Source organism: Schistocerca serialis, chromosome 1 (genome assembly GCF_023864345.2).
Source record: "Schistocerca serialis cubense isolate TAMUIC-IGC-003099 chromosome 1, iqSchSeri2.2, whole genome shotgun sequence".
Classification (NCBI taxonomy): Eukaryota; Metazoa; Arthropoda; class Insecta; order Orthoptera; family Acrididae; genus Schistocerca; species Schistocerca serialis.
This window is the reverse complement of record NC_064638.1, coordinates 911,978,196-911,993,508: the sequence shown is the minus strand read 5'-3', so window position 1 is coordinate 911,993,508 and position 15,313 is coordinate 911,978,196. Positions and strand designations below refer to the sequence as shown.

At 41.4% G+C, this 15,313-nt stretch overlaps 1 protein-coding gene across 2 annotated transcripts in view; it reads left to right on the top strand.

Moving 5' to 3' along the window:
• Positions 1-15,313, top strand: part of LOC126412102 (major facilitator superfamily domain-containing protein 6-like) — a 329,018-nt gene that overhangs the window by 212,184 nt on the left and 101,521 nt on the right. For both annotated transcript variants that reach the window (XM_050081535.1, XM_050081541.1), the window contains exon 2: positions 3,029-3,238. In XM_050081535.1, the coding sequence (XP_049937492.1) occupies positions 3,133-3,238 (106 nt within the window). In that variant the 5' untranslated portion in view covers positions 3,029-3,132. The remainder of the gene's footprint in view (positions 1-3,028; positions 3,239-15,313) is intronic.

Sequence of the window (15,313 nt, the reverse complement as noted above, 5' to 3'; positions counted from 1 at the left end):
AAATTTTGTAGAAGTTTTATGAATTATTGGTCTCTTTTATACTAAACACTGGTTCTAATTCAATACGTATCATATAATCCATCATGATGGTGTTACCCAGGATGTACGTATAAACTTTACATTTTTTGAATTGATATGTACACGTAGCACTTATACTGTTTTCCCTCATTTGAGCGAGTAGGAAACAAGCTGATGACGCAAACGTTTCATCAGATAACAAAACGTTGCATTTAGCATCAAGGCTGTTTTACACATCTGAGTCGCTCATAAGCGGTTGTCGCACTCCAACTGCAGAGGATTCATGAGTCGTACCAACTCAGAAATCATAAGCGACCCACTCCCAAAGGCACCTTGTGAAACTAGAGCGTAAGAGCTACGCTATAAGCTTAAGGGTCGATACAATGGAAATGTATCCTGTGATTTTCTACTAGCCACGTGAGTCTGTTTAAAAAGTCAGCATTATGGAGAATTTTTTAATATTTCTGAAAACAAAATGATAAAAAAAGCAGTGTTTTATTGTGCCAGGTTTTGAAAGGATATTGAATTTTATTCAGCTTTATTTGTAAAGCTTGGCCGAAGGCTGTGGCAGAACGGTTCTAGGCGCTTCAGTCCGGAACCGCGCTGCTGCTACGGTCGCAGGTTCGATTCCTGCCTCGTGCACGGACGTGTGTGATGTCCTTAGGTTAGTTAGGTTTAAGACGTTCTAGGGGACTGATGACCTCCATGGTAAAGGCCCATAGTGCTTAGAGCCATTTGAACCTTTTTTGAAAAGCTTGATTTCAACGTTAACAACAGAACACGATCTAAAGGGAAATTACACTTGTATTTCAAGGAGGAGGCTACTCACGCACACATCTCTTGATAACTGTTGGTGTGGTGTTTGCAAGCAAATATCCGTAAAGAATCTGACGGATATGTTGTGAAACATGATGCTGCCGAAAAACAGTAATGATTCTGTCAAGCAACTGTTCGCCAACTTTGTCCATATGGAATTTGGTTCTGGTTCTGAAAATGGCCACAACTCCCACTTAGTATTTTTTATTTATCAGTTTAGATCTTTATATGTTCTGGTGATGCTCTTGTCCATTTAAAGTTACCTGACAGCACTGAAGGTTGAGCTAGCTCTACTATAGCATTTAAACTTGCATTTAAAGCACAGTAGAAAATGATGACATTGGCAGCGCCAATATCAGTTTAATCTGCAGTTTTTTAAACGTAAGTTTAAATGTAAGTTTAAGTACTATAGGACAACCAACTTTAAACGCAATCTATATTCCTGTCAGCCAACTTTAAAGTGTGTATTCTGGTGATGCTCTTGCTCATTTGAAGAGCGAAACCGGTAAATCCAAAATAAGTAGTGAGAGTTGTGGCTGCTTTCAAAAACTTTGTTTGAACAGTCGCGTCCCCTGCAGGCAACGCCTGTTCTTGCTAAATTTAGTTTTGTTGCTAGAAGGTGTAACGTCTTGTTTCCGTAGAAATATATAGTCATTGTTCGTTCAATCTTTTATCCAGATTTATTCGACAAGCCACCGAAGAGTTACCATTCAGATGTCGGATGAAATAGCTTTTCGCCTCTTGGTAAATATGTAATTTGTTTAACACTGTGAACTACAAAGCACGAACTAGATTGCATGAAAGACGTTAGTGTGACGGCAGACAGCATTATCCTTTTAAATGCGAGTATATGAACAAGTGGTAACGACCAAAGCTGATATCGAAATTGTGTGGTTTTTCCAGTAAAAATAAACTGCGACGCATTGTCCGATCGAGTTTCGATCCCGCGACCTCTGTTTCCAGACATATGTTTCACTGGCCCAAAACGTATATCGGTTTTGATAAGCGTTTCCAAGTATCGAAATACGTGACATCTATGGTCGTATCTTTGATGACTGCATTGATTTACAAGCTTAAATTACTGACACCGCCAAGGGACCGTATTCGACATAAATTTCAAATTGATAGATACATCGGCCCTTGAGAGAAAGGTTTGCAGAGAGCAGAATGATCCTATATGGGTTCAGTTTATATCGAGTTACGAAACACTGAAAATACTTTTATATAGTTATCCAGTGTACTGGAGATGGTGACGGTGTTTACAAATAGCGTAATTCTAACGACTGTGACACGACACGAAATTCATTTTTGTATTATATTTCTAGTAATATTAATTTTTTAAATACAGCAGATGTTAATTTAGGAAGGTGATGACGATACGCGGACGGCAATAACGTCGACGATTGTTGCTTAACGCTGATATAACTATCGACACTCAGTTTCAATTAAGTTATCATTTTAGTTACGAATATCACTATGTCAGGTTAAGTGAAAGATTCTTGATCTGAACTTCACAATTATCCAATGCAGACAGTTACTATTAAACTCAGTCGTGATCACAAATTTATTCTGATAACAGGTTTCGACCACGGCTGTAGCCACCTTCAGAACAAAACGCTGTATGAGCAGGAGTCTCCTCCTGGTGGTAAATCACTGCAGTGATTTACCAGGAGGCGGCTCCTGCTCATACAGAATTTTGGTCTGAAGATGACCACAGGCGTAGTAGAATCCGGTTACCAGAATAAATAAATTTGTGATAAAGACTAATTTTAATAGTAACTATTAGTAATAACATTGGTCACTGTCTGCTCCCGCGATGTATTCAAAAGTAATATCCAATGCAGCATCTGACATGCATGCGTCCACTGTCTTCTACAGACAATATAAGGAAAATAAATGTAAGAGAATGGGTGCGTGTGTGAGAGACACATTGCGAGTAATAATTATGTATTTAACGTCAAGGAACGTCCTTTCAATCTGACGTGATGGTATTCGTGATGTGAAAACACTCCCTTGACAGAAAACAGTCGTCGATAAATACGCTTGTTCGTGATGTCGTTCTTTAAGCACGTAGCAGCTTTGCAGCACTCTTTAGAGAAAATACTTAGCAGTACGGCCCTAGAGGCAAGACAGTGACTGCCGCAGTGCCGTCGTGTGAGAGGTTCTCTTCACCGGCGACTGGGCTGTGTTGCAGGACAGTAAGCGGCTATGGACGCAGCCAGCGCCTAACACCCGAGAGCACGAGTAGCTGACACCTGCCAGCAGCACCCGCACCGCAGCCGAGCCGCCACCAGCGAGATGGGAACCAAAGTTTTCCTCAAGGCCTTCTTCAGGCGGATCATCACAGACTTCCGCCACAAGGAACTCTTGCCGCTGAAACTTCTGTTCTTCGTGCATTCCTCAAGTAAGTACTCGACCACAATTTCAACAGTTAATTAGCCACTCATCACTGTCACAGAAGAGTTACATTGCTTCGCTAGGGATTAACATTAATTTATACATCATTTCTAAAAAGTAAGATTATGGATCTTTTTCCCTCCTTCCCCGTCCCAGTCTCTCTCTCTCTCTCTCTCTCTCTCTCTCTCTCTCTCTCTCTCTCTCTCTCCATGTCGTCTCTCTGTCTCCTCTATTACGTGCCTAGTGTTGGACATTGTTAAACAAGAGTAGCAAGAAAAGTTTCGGATTACACACTGTACGCTGCTAGTCCTGGTACTAAAAGAGAAAATACAACCTATTGGCTCTGAAAGTGTTTCATCTCAAGAGCGCAATCTTATATCGTAAAAATGTAGTTCCTGAAACTGACTAAACTGTGAGCCGTACAAATCCAACGGACAGTTTCGCTCTGTCACGAAATTTCACAACTGAACACACTCAGCTATATAACTCCCTTACTAAGATCGTAGAGAGGTGGCCTCGAATGGGGATGTCGGGATTTTAATGTGGTTTTGATTGAATCAAAGTTGTAGTTTCGACTACTTAGACCAGCTGATTCTCATCTGATCGCCATTACTTTTATCGTAAATTTTGTAAATGATGCTTCGGTTGCCATTTGTAACATCTCACTGGGATAATCAGAAACGTAGTCGATGATTATCGGCAAGAACAGTTCTAATGAAATGAAATGAAATGTCGTGTGGCTAAGGCCCCCCCGTCGGGTAGACCGTTCGCCTGGTGCAGGTCTTTCGATTTGACGCCACTTCGGCGACCTGCGCGTTCTAATGATGACGGACTAAGTAGCTTTTGATGCAGTACTGCTTCTGTTATAGGAAGCTGCTGGAATAAAAATAAAAAGGAGACTGCATTTACAACCGAAGAAGAAAATCTGTTGTCTTCAGATGCCACTGCATTGGAAATTTTTAGTCTGCTTGACAACTCCATACTCAATAACTAATCAATGTTGGCGACGCGGTATAAAACAAATAGTCTATGACTAACTTAGATGTTCTTAAAAGCTGTACAAGCTCAAAATTTTCTCAATTTAATCAAACCTTTACTTTCAAATCATGTATTCTGTAAGCTACTACCCATTATACTGCGCAAGCGAACGCGTAGTTCTCAGTATAGTTACAGAGAAAAATACTTTTGCACCTGAACGGTGGGATCTGTCCTGAACGCTCTAACATCCACCTTTTTCTTCCCTATGTTTAGCTCTGCAGTTACGCTGTATTTATGAAATGACAAAATTTTCACCAGAATATAACCAGGGATGTGATTTACAACTTAATATGAAATAAAATGGGCATAGTACCCCGTTGCAGTCGGCTGTCGTGAACTTACTACTTACAACGAATAGACTGATTTCGTAGTGTGTATAAAACACCTGCTTCTAGAGCTGCTGTGTACACGAATAAACTTTCTGAGCTATAGTATCGCCTCATATTATAAAACCAGTCGCTTCTTTTCCAGCTGTCTTCTTTTAGGCGGCGAAGGTCTGGGCTATACTTACCAATAATCCATGTCTTCATCATACTTATCAGTAAAGAGGTGATTACTGCTTTTGAGTGTGTTGCAAACGTGTGACGCAAGCAGACAGAGAACAATAATACGGAGACGCACTCTGGCTTTCTACAGCTATATGAGCGAAATTGAAAGGGGTCAAATTGTGGCCTTCCGTGTGGCGGGATGGTCCTTTCCGAGAATTACCACACAAGTTGCAGGTGCTGCGTAAATTGTCCACCGATGCTGGTACCAGTGATCACGTGAACATTCTCACATGGGTAGATGAGGTTCTGGACGTCCACGCAGCACAGATGCCCGCCGGAATTGTTGTATTGCAAGGAAGTAGTGGCAGATAGTGCAGCTACCACAGTGCAAATAAGATGACTTATGAATCCAGATGTGTCAACACCAAATGTTGCCAACTGGTTATTTGCAATGGGACTATGGGCATGCACACTTCTAGCCCGTCTTCCACCCACGCCACAGCATCGAAGTATGCACACCATAAGGCCTGAAGTGGCACCAGTGTGTGTCTGACTACTGCACTCTACGAGACAGCGCTCACCAGGTCTACGTCGAACGCTCAAACGACCATCACCTGCGCTGAAACCATTCCATCTCTCAAGTGATCCTCTGACTGCACCAATCGAGCCTCACGCCACAGCATCGATGTGTGCACGTCGAGGCGAATCAGTTATATGAATGTCCGAAAGAACAGACGCCGCACATTCATATATTGACACAAATTGTGTCTGGTGGGCCGCTTGAATACGCGCGCAACTGCCTGATTGGCGAACTTCATTGCTAATCAAATCGGAAACGGCGCAATGTGTAGCTCTTTTTTTCAGCACAACCTACCCTGCAACGCCCCTACAAGCTTGTTCCGACCTAGTTTTGTGTTTCTACTTCCGAGGACCGTTGAAGTTGTTTCGGCCGGCAGAAATATCCACATAGACGTTGGTTAGTGGTCACGGTTCGAAGTCTTCAGTCATATTGCTTGGACGTGTGTGGGCACCTTAATGGGGTGCAATTGGCTGCACGCTGGTTTCACTGTGCCCTTCGGACATGCAGACGGCAATATACGAAAAGTAATATCGGGCGTGTATTCAATTTCAGCTGGTTCTCGACAACAGATATCGCGATTTATCGACATTCTCTATTCTGCTCATAGGTATTTAACTAGATAGTCGCACTAAGTCAGAGGATGCAAACGTTCTAATCACCATTTGTCCCACTGTCGCCCCGAGTGCTGAGAACTAAGATCTACACATCTTTGGTAGTGATCCATCAGTGTCGAATGTAGGGACAGATTTAAATGTGAGTTATAAATAAGAGACACAGCAAACGTATTTATTTGCAAATGAACCAAGATGCTACACTTTTATCAGAGCACTCTTCGAGCAGTTCAGAGACGCTCGCACATTTGCTGTCTCACTTGTAACTGACGTAATCAGGTCGCCTCCAACTCGGGCTTCAGAGGAGGAATGACACGAATAAGCTAAGGAAGAAAACAAGAAAAGTCTTGAATGGTGAAAGGTGTCGATTTACGTGGCAGTGGAAGGAGTAGGCAATGAAGTAGCCTAAGTAAAACAATAAAGGCGCTTGCCACATAGACACCGCTGTTAAGGTAAAAATGAAACAGTAAGAAGAATGGGTCGACATCAAACTAGCGAGGAAGGAGAGCTATATTGACTGCCGAAGTTTGTATTACGCTGATGGACGACGTGTGAAGGCTATTAGTGAAGAGCCAGACCGGAAGGTATATTATCATACTTTTTCCTGAAGGATTATCAGAGCTGCCCGTGCGGGGTTGCTAGTCTCCCATCGGGCGCCTCCCCAGGTGGCGGATAGGGGAAAGTCTACTAGATAGGGGTGGTACTGTGGAAATTAAATACCCGGGGTGGACCAAAACTAATGATAAGGGCGGCGTCTGTACTCCAGAGGGGCGGTCAGCCAAGGGTATCTGTACCCCAGGTTAGGTGGCGGTCTCGAAATAATATCGCCAATCTGTTCTGAAGCAGGCGTGGCGATTATGCTTCAAACCTTTAAGATTTATTTTTATGATGGGTACCGCTAATGCAAAAGATTCCGTGTTAGTCCCCCAACTATCGGATCTCCGGGAGGGGACTGCTTTAGCGTCACTCATACAGAAAACCGTTAAAGAGGAAAACAGCAGATCTCTGTACATCTTCACATATAACTGAAGGTCACTTGTGGGTGAATACAGACTAAGCGAAATTGAAGAAAATAAAAGGGACTGTAGTTTTCCGAGCGAAGTACGCCGTAAAGGGGAACAGTGTGTAACTCTGAAGTCAGGAAAGGTTTTGTATCACTTCGGAGAAGATGGTAGAACAAAATGGTGAAGGTTTCCCAATAAATAAAGATGTAAAAGACGAAGTATCAATAATAGAAGGAACATAGAGTAGCAAGGCTTGTTATTAAAATATCAAAAAGGTACAAACTACAAACAGTCAAAGTAAACGCTCCTACAGCGAGCTATTCGGATGATGAAGTAGAAGCATTTTATGAAGTAAAAAATGCACATAATAAAGGACGAGACTGCCACTTTAAACTGGTAGTTGGGGACTGAAATGCCAAGGTTGGTATCAAAAACCAGGGTGATGTGTCAGTAGGCTGCCATGGAATCGATGAGAGGAACGAAAGGGGTGAAAGGCTTGTTCAGTTTGCGGAAGAAAATAAATTATTCATCATGAACACCTTTTTAAGAAACACCATAATAGGAAATGGAGATGGAGAATCCCAAATCATGAGACCCACAATGAAATAGATTTTATCATCTCTGATCACACCTAAATAATCAAAGATGTTTCGGTTTTAAATCAGTTTAACACTGGTAGTGACCATAGGCTGGTAAAAGCGAAAATAAACATTAATACTCAACAAGAACGAAGAAAACTAATATCACAGAAAAAGAAATTATAGGTATGGATAAACTGAACGAAAGGAAAAAGGATTTTCAGTATACCCTTAGTGAGATTAGAAGAGTCAACAGAAGAAAATCTAGCTGAAACGATCATGGAAACTGCAAAACAAATAGGTGGACTGACAACAATTACTAAACAACCAGGAAAGTTAAGGGCAGAAACCAAAGCTTTACTCGTAAATAGACGAGAGATGAAAATTAAAACTTCTTGTGACAAGATAGAATATTCAGAACTGTGTAAGTTTATTAGGAAGAATATGAAAGCCGACATACAAAAATACAATGAAAACACCATAAAATTAGCGTTAGAGAATAAAAGGAGCTGCAACAAAAGCTTATGATTGGTAAAAACGAAATCATAGCAATTGACGGTGATAATGGGCGCATGACGGGAAAGGAAGAAACTCTAAAGCACATAAGAATTTTTATAGTAAATTACATGAAAGAATACATGAACTACTAGGAAAACCTTATGGATATGATGAAGTCCCCAAAATCCTCCCCGAAGAAATACGAAAAACTGTAAACAAGATGCGGAATGGCAAAGTAGGGGGTCATGATGGTCTGACAATTGACATACTGAAGCTTGCAGGGGAGGAAACAGAAAAACATCTGGCTAAAGTCTTTACTTCGTGTATATAGAATGGCAGCATCCCAACCTACTGGATCAAAGCAAACATAAACTTATTACATAAGAAGGGAAGTATTCACGATCTGAAGAACTACCGCCCCATTAGTTTACTTTGTTATATACGAGTATAAACTGTTCACTGAAGTCCTGATAAGTCGCATTAAAATGGTAGTGGAGACTGCACTGCCCATAGAACAAGCTGGATTCCGCGGTGGTTTCAGTACAATCGACTATATAAACACACTGCGTGAGGTAATTAGTCGAGCCAATGAGTATGAAATGCCACTATGCATAGCCTTCATTGCCTTCTAAAAAGCCTTTGATTCTGTCAGCCACACTGCAGTCATACAAGTACTGGCCGAGCAAGGAGTGGAAACAAAGTATATAAACATATTGTGCAACATTCATTACACGTCTGTGGCATCTATCAACAAGTGCGATTTTCCCATTGGAAAAGGAGTAAAGCAGGGTGATCCTACGTCCCCGAAGTTATTTATAGCAGTTCTCGAGAGAGCTATGCCCAAAATTATTCGGAACAGGGAATAAGAATAAATGGTAAAAGGCTCACCAACCTGAGATTTTCTGACGATATAGTGGTCCTAGCTAACAGTAAGATGGAAATGCAGTCCTCTATAAAAGAGTTAACAGATCGTTGTCAGGAAGTTGGACTTGAAATAAATCATTCTAAAACTAAGGTTATGCATATGTGGGCAGCTGCAGGGCAAGTAACACTGAACGGCAACATCCTAAACAATGTTACAGAATACATTTATCTGGGGCAATTAATTGACACAAAAGGGAATTTGAAACATGAAATTTTTCATCGAATTAAACTGGGTTGGAGGGCTTACGGAAGGAATGCAACAGTTTTCAAATCTAACATGCCAGTCTACTTAAAGAAGAAAGTTTTTGATCAGTGTGTCTTACCGGTTTTAACGTACGGGTGTGAAACTTGGAACTTAAATGAATTTTTCTAAAGGAACCTTAGAACTGCTGAGAGAGCAATGAAAAGATCAATGTTAGGTCTCACTGAGAAAGATCGACAGAAAAGTGAAGACATTCGAGCAATAACAAGAGTAAAAGATATTATAGAAAGGGTTAAGACTCTAAAATGGCAGTGGGCAGGACGTATTGCACGAACGAAGGATGGAAAATGGACAAAATCAGTTTGAGTGGAGACCCAGAGGAAAACGAAGACCACCAGGGAGACCACCTGATCGCTGGGATAAGGAACTGAGGAAAATTGCGGGCTTCAACTGCCATAAGACAGCAGCGGACAGAGAAGCGTGGAAAAACCTCTTGAAAATGCATTTAATAACTTAAAGAGGGTACATCTTGTATAGATTGAATTGGCTGAACAATAAATAAATAAATAAATAATCAGAGCTGATCATACTAACGCGAGGTTAGCTGTTGCGGTGGAACTTCTGGATGCGCATATTCCTGCCAAAGTGTTTTGTTCGTGCTCGTCAGCTGCTCACATAAAATGCTGGCAGCTGGCCGGCGCTACAGCTTCTCAAAACAAGTATTTCAAGTCAAGTACACACACACACACACACACACACACACACACACACACACACACACACACTTCCTCAATCCAGTTCTCCAATCAGAGCGCAGCGTGCTACTAACCAGTGCACCTGTCAACTAAGAACGGGAGAGAACTATTATTCCTCTAGTACGTGATATCATGTTCATCCTTGCTCAGTGCCACCAAGTTCTCGTGCTGGTTTTTTGGCTGGGTTTCATACAGGATGTGGCTGAGAACTAAGACGTACGCAGTAGTCGCCTATAGCTGATGCAATGTGGACTCGTCTTAATGGCAAAACGTGTAGCATGAAAGTAAAGGAGTCAGTAATAAAAATTCCTGGGTTGTACGTGGTATTCATTGTGCTTGTCACACTTTGCATATATTGCCTTCGCAACGGTAAAGCCATTTTATATCTAAGAACTAGTAGTGGCACTTTTTGTCTTTGTTGCAAAAGCAAAGTCCTTTTGTCGTTATTCGCGCAGAAAGTTCAGACGTTACTGTAACTGGTACCGTCTGAAGCGTCTACACTTGGTACATGGGTATATTTGTAAGTTCATTACTATAACTAGTTATAGGCTATGCTCTCTCAGAGAAGGTGCAGTTACTCTTACTAGAGTGTAGCGGATTCGGAAGGCGGTCCAGTCATTATAATATTCAAGGATTTATCTCGTTTTCTGTCATTCAACTCGTACGAATTCCAAGATTAAATAAACTAAACCATAGCCAAAACGTTCTCCATTCTTCTCTATTGAAATTTCTAAGGAACTCGATGTCGATTGAACTTACGGTAATACTGATTTTGTATCTGTGTACCACGCTTATGAACATAAAGTTTGGGACGCCCCTGGGAACGCCTTACCCGGTTGTTTATTCGAGGATTTTTCACGTAGTTTATTACACCAAAAGCCTATGGGCCCATTCGATTCGTTGTAAACCATGCCAATACGGTGAGTAATTGTTTCGCTACTGTGTGTGACTATTTACGTGGTACAGACCCAGAGGTGAATCATTAATGCGCTGGTTAGATTTCGCATATAGGTCGCTGTATATTCCTACGGCTGTGGAGCAACATTGAACGCCGCTGCTACGTGGTTACAACCCAGGCGAGAGAAGCATCTCCCTGTTGTTGTTAATACTCTAAAACAGTGTTCACGCAAATACTACTGCTACCGTATGCTTCCGTAAAATGCATCATCATGCATCGTCGAGGTCTATTGGTTACATATTCGCGAGTTCTCGTCCTTGTTTGCGTTCAGATTTCTGGTGTCGGCGGATTCGTTACACTTTGTGCAGACAGCTTGCATTGAGTTCTGTCGTGCAGGTTTGGTACAATTTAGCGTCTTCCACTGTCATGCAGTGGTCTGCTGAAAGAAATGGTATTCGTGTAGGGATGCCGTCGTGTTGGTAGGTGAAAGGAAATGATCTGGGAACTCTACGTAAAATAAATTATTCCAGATTTTTTAATACGTAGCACCGCTTCTGGTTTATAAGATGTGGTCTTAACACGTAAGTTTTACGAGCTTTTGTCATGTCGGTCCGGAGTCACTGCCAAATTAAAAGTCTACCTCGAGACTTCCGCCAGTGCCTTCGTGAAGCGTGCTGACAACTGCATGTGCTTCGTTTTGGGCTTAGAAAATAAGCTGCCATGTCACCATTAGTTTAAAGTTCGCTTAATATTAACATTTTGCATTCAAACTATTATTCCTGTCTACTAAGGTCTTAGAATTAATACGTATACGTGTATGTCATTTGTATTTAGACATTTTCGAAATATGCCCGTTTTTTGTGGTCTGTTAATCATGCATCGTAACCCACAATTAACCGCGGTTAAAAAAAAACTTTTTAGTGCTGTTCGAAAATAGAATTGTTAATATGGGACAGTCGAAGACGTTAAACATAAGCAAGCTCGCGATTACTGCGATAAGTTACCTTTCGTTGCTATAAGTTACCTTTCGTTGCTATAAACTGTAAAACTATTCTCTTACACGGAAACTGGACTAGAAATGTTCAAAATTTTATCAGCACAACTACACATTGCACAGACCTATTGCTACATGTTCATGGAACAGTAAACTTGAAAGGGCAGCCCAAGAGGAGTAATATTTAATAAAATATCGACTCAAGTTTTGTATGTAACTGACTTACGTAACGTAACTTACGCGACGCTGCTTTTCGAACGTATATGCTCTTATGTCTTTCCTCCTATGCACGATTATTTATTCCTTTTTTCGTCACAGGCTATTAAAAATTTCTGCATTTATTTTTTCTTATCTTGGAGTACACAAGAGAAGAGAATCTTTTAGCGGTATGAGCAGTAGATCTACAGGCTGTAAACTGTTCGAATAAATTATGGTCTTCAATTTGAAAGGGAAATTTCTTCTTCATAATCATATAGACAACCAGAAACTGAACGTGAAGTCACAAGTAGATTTTCGTAACTACTAATCTATTATTCACGAAAGAAGTTTCCATTCAATCTGCTGTAGTTCCGCACACGCTCTATGCTACGAATTAATTTAAGAAGTCACTAAGAACCACGTATATCTTACCATTATGCTCATGGCGTTCACTAAAGCTTAGTTTTTTCGATAATATCCTTACTCTATATACACTGCTGATCACACATTACACGCGCAGTAGTTCTCATTATCAAGAGAGAAGCATGGTATACAGGATGTATCAAAAGGTATGTTACAAGACGTGGTGTTCGGTAGATGGGTAGCATGTGACCATATTTTGCTAATGAACTTAGATTCGAAGACGCTTCGTTTGCGTGCTGACATCTCTGAAATATGGAGGAAAATGTAGGCTGTTCGGATCACACAAGCTAGGCAAGGAGTAAAGGAGACACTGGACATTACTGTCGGTAAACACCAGCTTAATTCACTTCCAGAAGATGCACAATATGGCCGCTACCAACTTACATACATTTTATGTACCTCCTGATGCCTTGCCGAACCCCTAGTCCCCTCGCTCACTGGATATTCATTTCTGATGGTACATGAAAACCGTCGTGTAAAAGACACCTGTGATGTCACCACAAGGTCTGCTGGCACGAATAAAAGTAGCAGCCGGAGTCATATGTGATATGCCGCGAATCTTTCCAACGATTCCGCAAACCATCATAATGCATATGACATTGAGCACCTTCTGTAAGTTACACTGGTATTTACCGACTGTAACGTACATTGTCTCCTTCACTCCTTGCCTAGGTTGTGTGGTCCAAATTGCCTACGTCCCGCTCCTTATTTCAGAGACATTAGATTGAAAATGAAACGTTTACGAAAATAAGTTCATAAAAAAAAATGCTCACGCGTTACCCACTCAACATGCCTTATGATACACTATGCATGTTAGGCTAGAATATGATTGCTTAAACTAGTTTCTTAGTAGCTCGTAACTGTCATTCGACACAGAGGAAGTCTACATGAAACGTGTGTAAAATCTTTGTGATAGGTGGGACCCCAGTACTTCGGTACATGTGTATCCAGTTCATACATTCTCGACTGTTAGCAACTGGTCTGTTGAAAAATTCCTCCAGCATTTTTATCTGAGACGACGTATGGGCGCGGAGACGGGTGTAAACGAAGTCACGATGAACGAAAGCACATGATCTCACATTCAATGCCGAGAAGACGAAACAGATGTTGGCATACAATAATAGCTCTTTGAACCATTCTACCAGTGGTGTATAGAGAAGGTACAAAGAGAAGACACACAGCTATCGCCCCTGAAACTATGCGACAGTCAAAATATGTCCAGTACTCAGTTGTGTCAGAGGAATGACTGCTTGACAAATGTGCAAATGTGTTCTACTGAAATAAGAGCTCCGGAGAAATTGCCAACATATGTATGTTGGACTGTCAGACCAATTGTGTGATTGGATTGACGAGTTCCTAGATAACAGAACGCAGCATGTCATTCTCAATGGAGAGAAGTCTTCCGAAGTAAGAGTGATTTCAGGTGTGCCATAGGGGAGTGTCATGGGACCGTTGCTGTTCACAATATACATAAATGACCTAGTGGATGACATCGAAAGTTCACGGAGGCTTTTTGCAGATGATGCTGTGGTGTATCGAGAGGTTGTAACAATGGAAAATTGTACTGAAATGCAGGAGGATCTGCAGCGAATTGACGCACGGTGCAGGGAATGGCAATTGAATCTCAATGTAGACAAGTGTAATGTGCTGCGAATACATAGAAAGATAGATCCCTTATCATTTAGCTACAGAATAGGTCAGCAACTGAAAGCAGTTAATTCCATAAATTATCTGGGAGTACGCATTAGGAGTGATTTAAAATGGAATGATCATATAAAGTTGATCGTTGGCAAAGCAGATGCCAGACTGAGATTCATTGGAAGAATCCTAAGGAAATGCAATCCGAAAACAAAGGAAGTAGGTTACAGTACGCTTGTTCGCCCACTGCTTGAATACTGCTCAGCAGTGTGGGATCCGTACCAGATAGGGTTGATAGAAGAGATAGAGAAGATCCAACGGAGAGCAGCGCGCTTCGTTACGGGATCATTTAGTAATCGCGAAAGCGTTACGGAGATGATAAACTCCAGTGGAAGACTCTGCAGGAGAGACGCTCTCGGTACGGGCTTTTGTTAAAGTTTCGAGAACATACCTTCACCGAAGAGTCCAGCAGTATATTGCTCCCTCCTACGTATATCTCGCGAAGAGACCATGAGGATAAAATCAGAGAGATTAGAACCCACACAGAAGCATACAGACAATCCTTCTTTCCACGAACAATACGAGACTGGAATAGAAGGGAGAACCGATAGAAGTACTCAGGGTACCCTCCGCCACACACCGTCAGGTGGCTTGCGGAGTATGGATGTAGATGTAGATGGTGGAGCCGAACGCGACCTTTTTGTTTAGACAAATCAACTGTCTCGTGTCTACACCATATACGTCAGGACAGTGAAGCCTAAAATCAGATTCTGAAAACTGGGGTAATATGTGAAGACTAAGAGCTGAAAGTTTACAGCTCTTCACATCATGGTCGCTAAATTACGATGTTTACCCCAATAGCACAAAATTAGACAGGGTCTAGTGCGAGCTCTAATGCGTCGATGCTTGTTAAATATTCCTGATACTGAACCGAGGCGAATATTATTAGATCAATTAGAAAAACTAAACAGTTTAGATCAGCTTGATATTTGTGTGGCTTGACATGCGGATCGATATCTGAAATTCCACAGCCTGTGGAATGTAAAGCCTGAAATACGACGAAATCTAAGATTCCGACGAGTACGATGTTCTCTCTCTTGCATGTATAATGAAACTTGCTGGTATGGATATAATTTTGAAATAAAATCTCTCACCAGCTCCTCGCGCCAAGTAACTGAGTATATGGTCTGTTGACTAATTCATCTACTGTTCGATTGGCCAACATTTCTTCTCCCTTCTTAATGATATGGGTG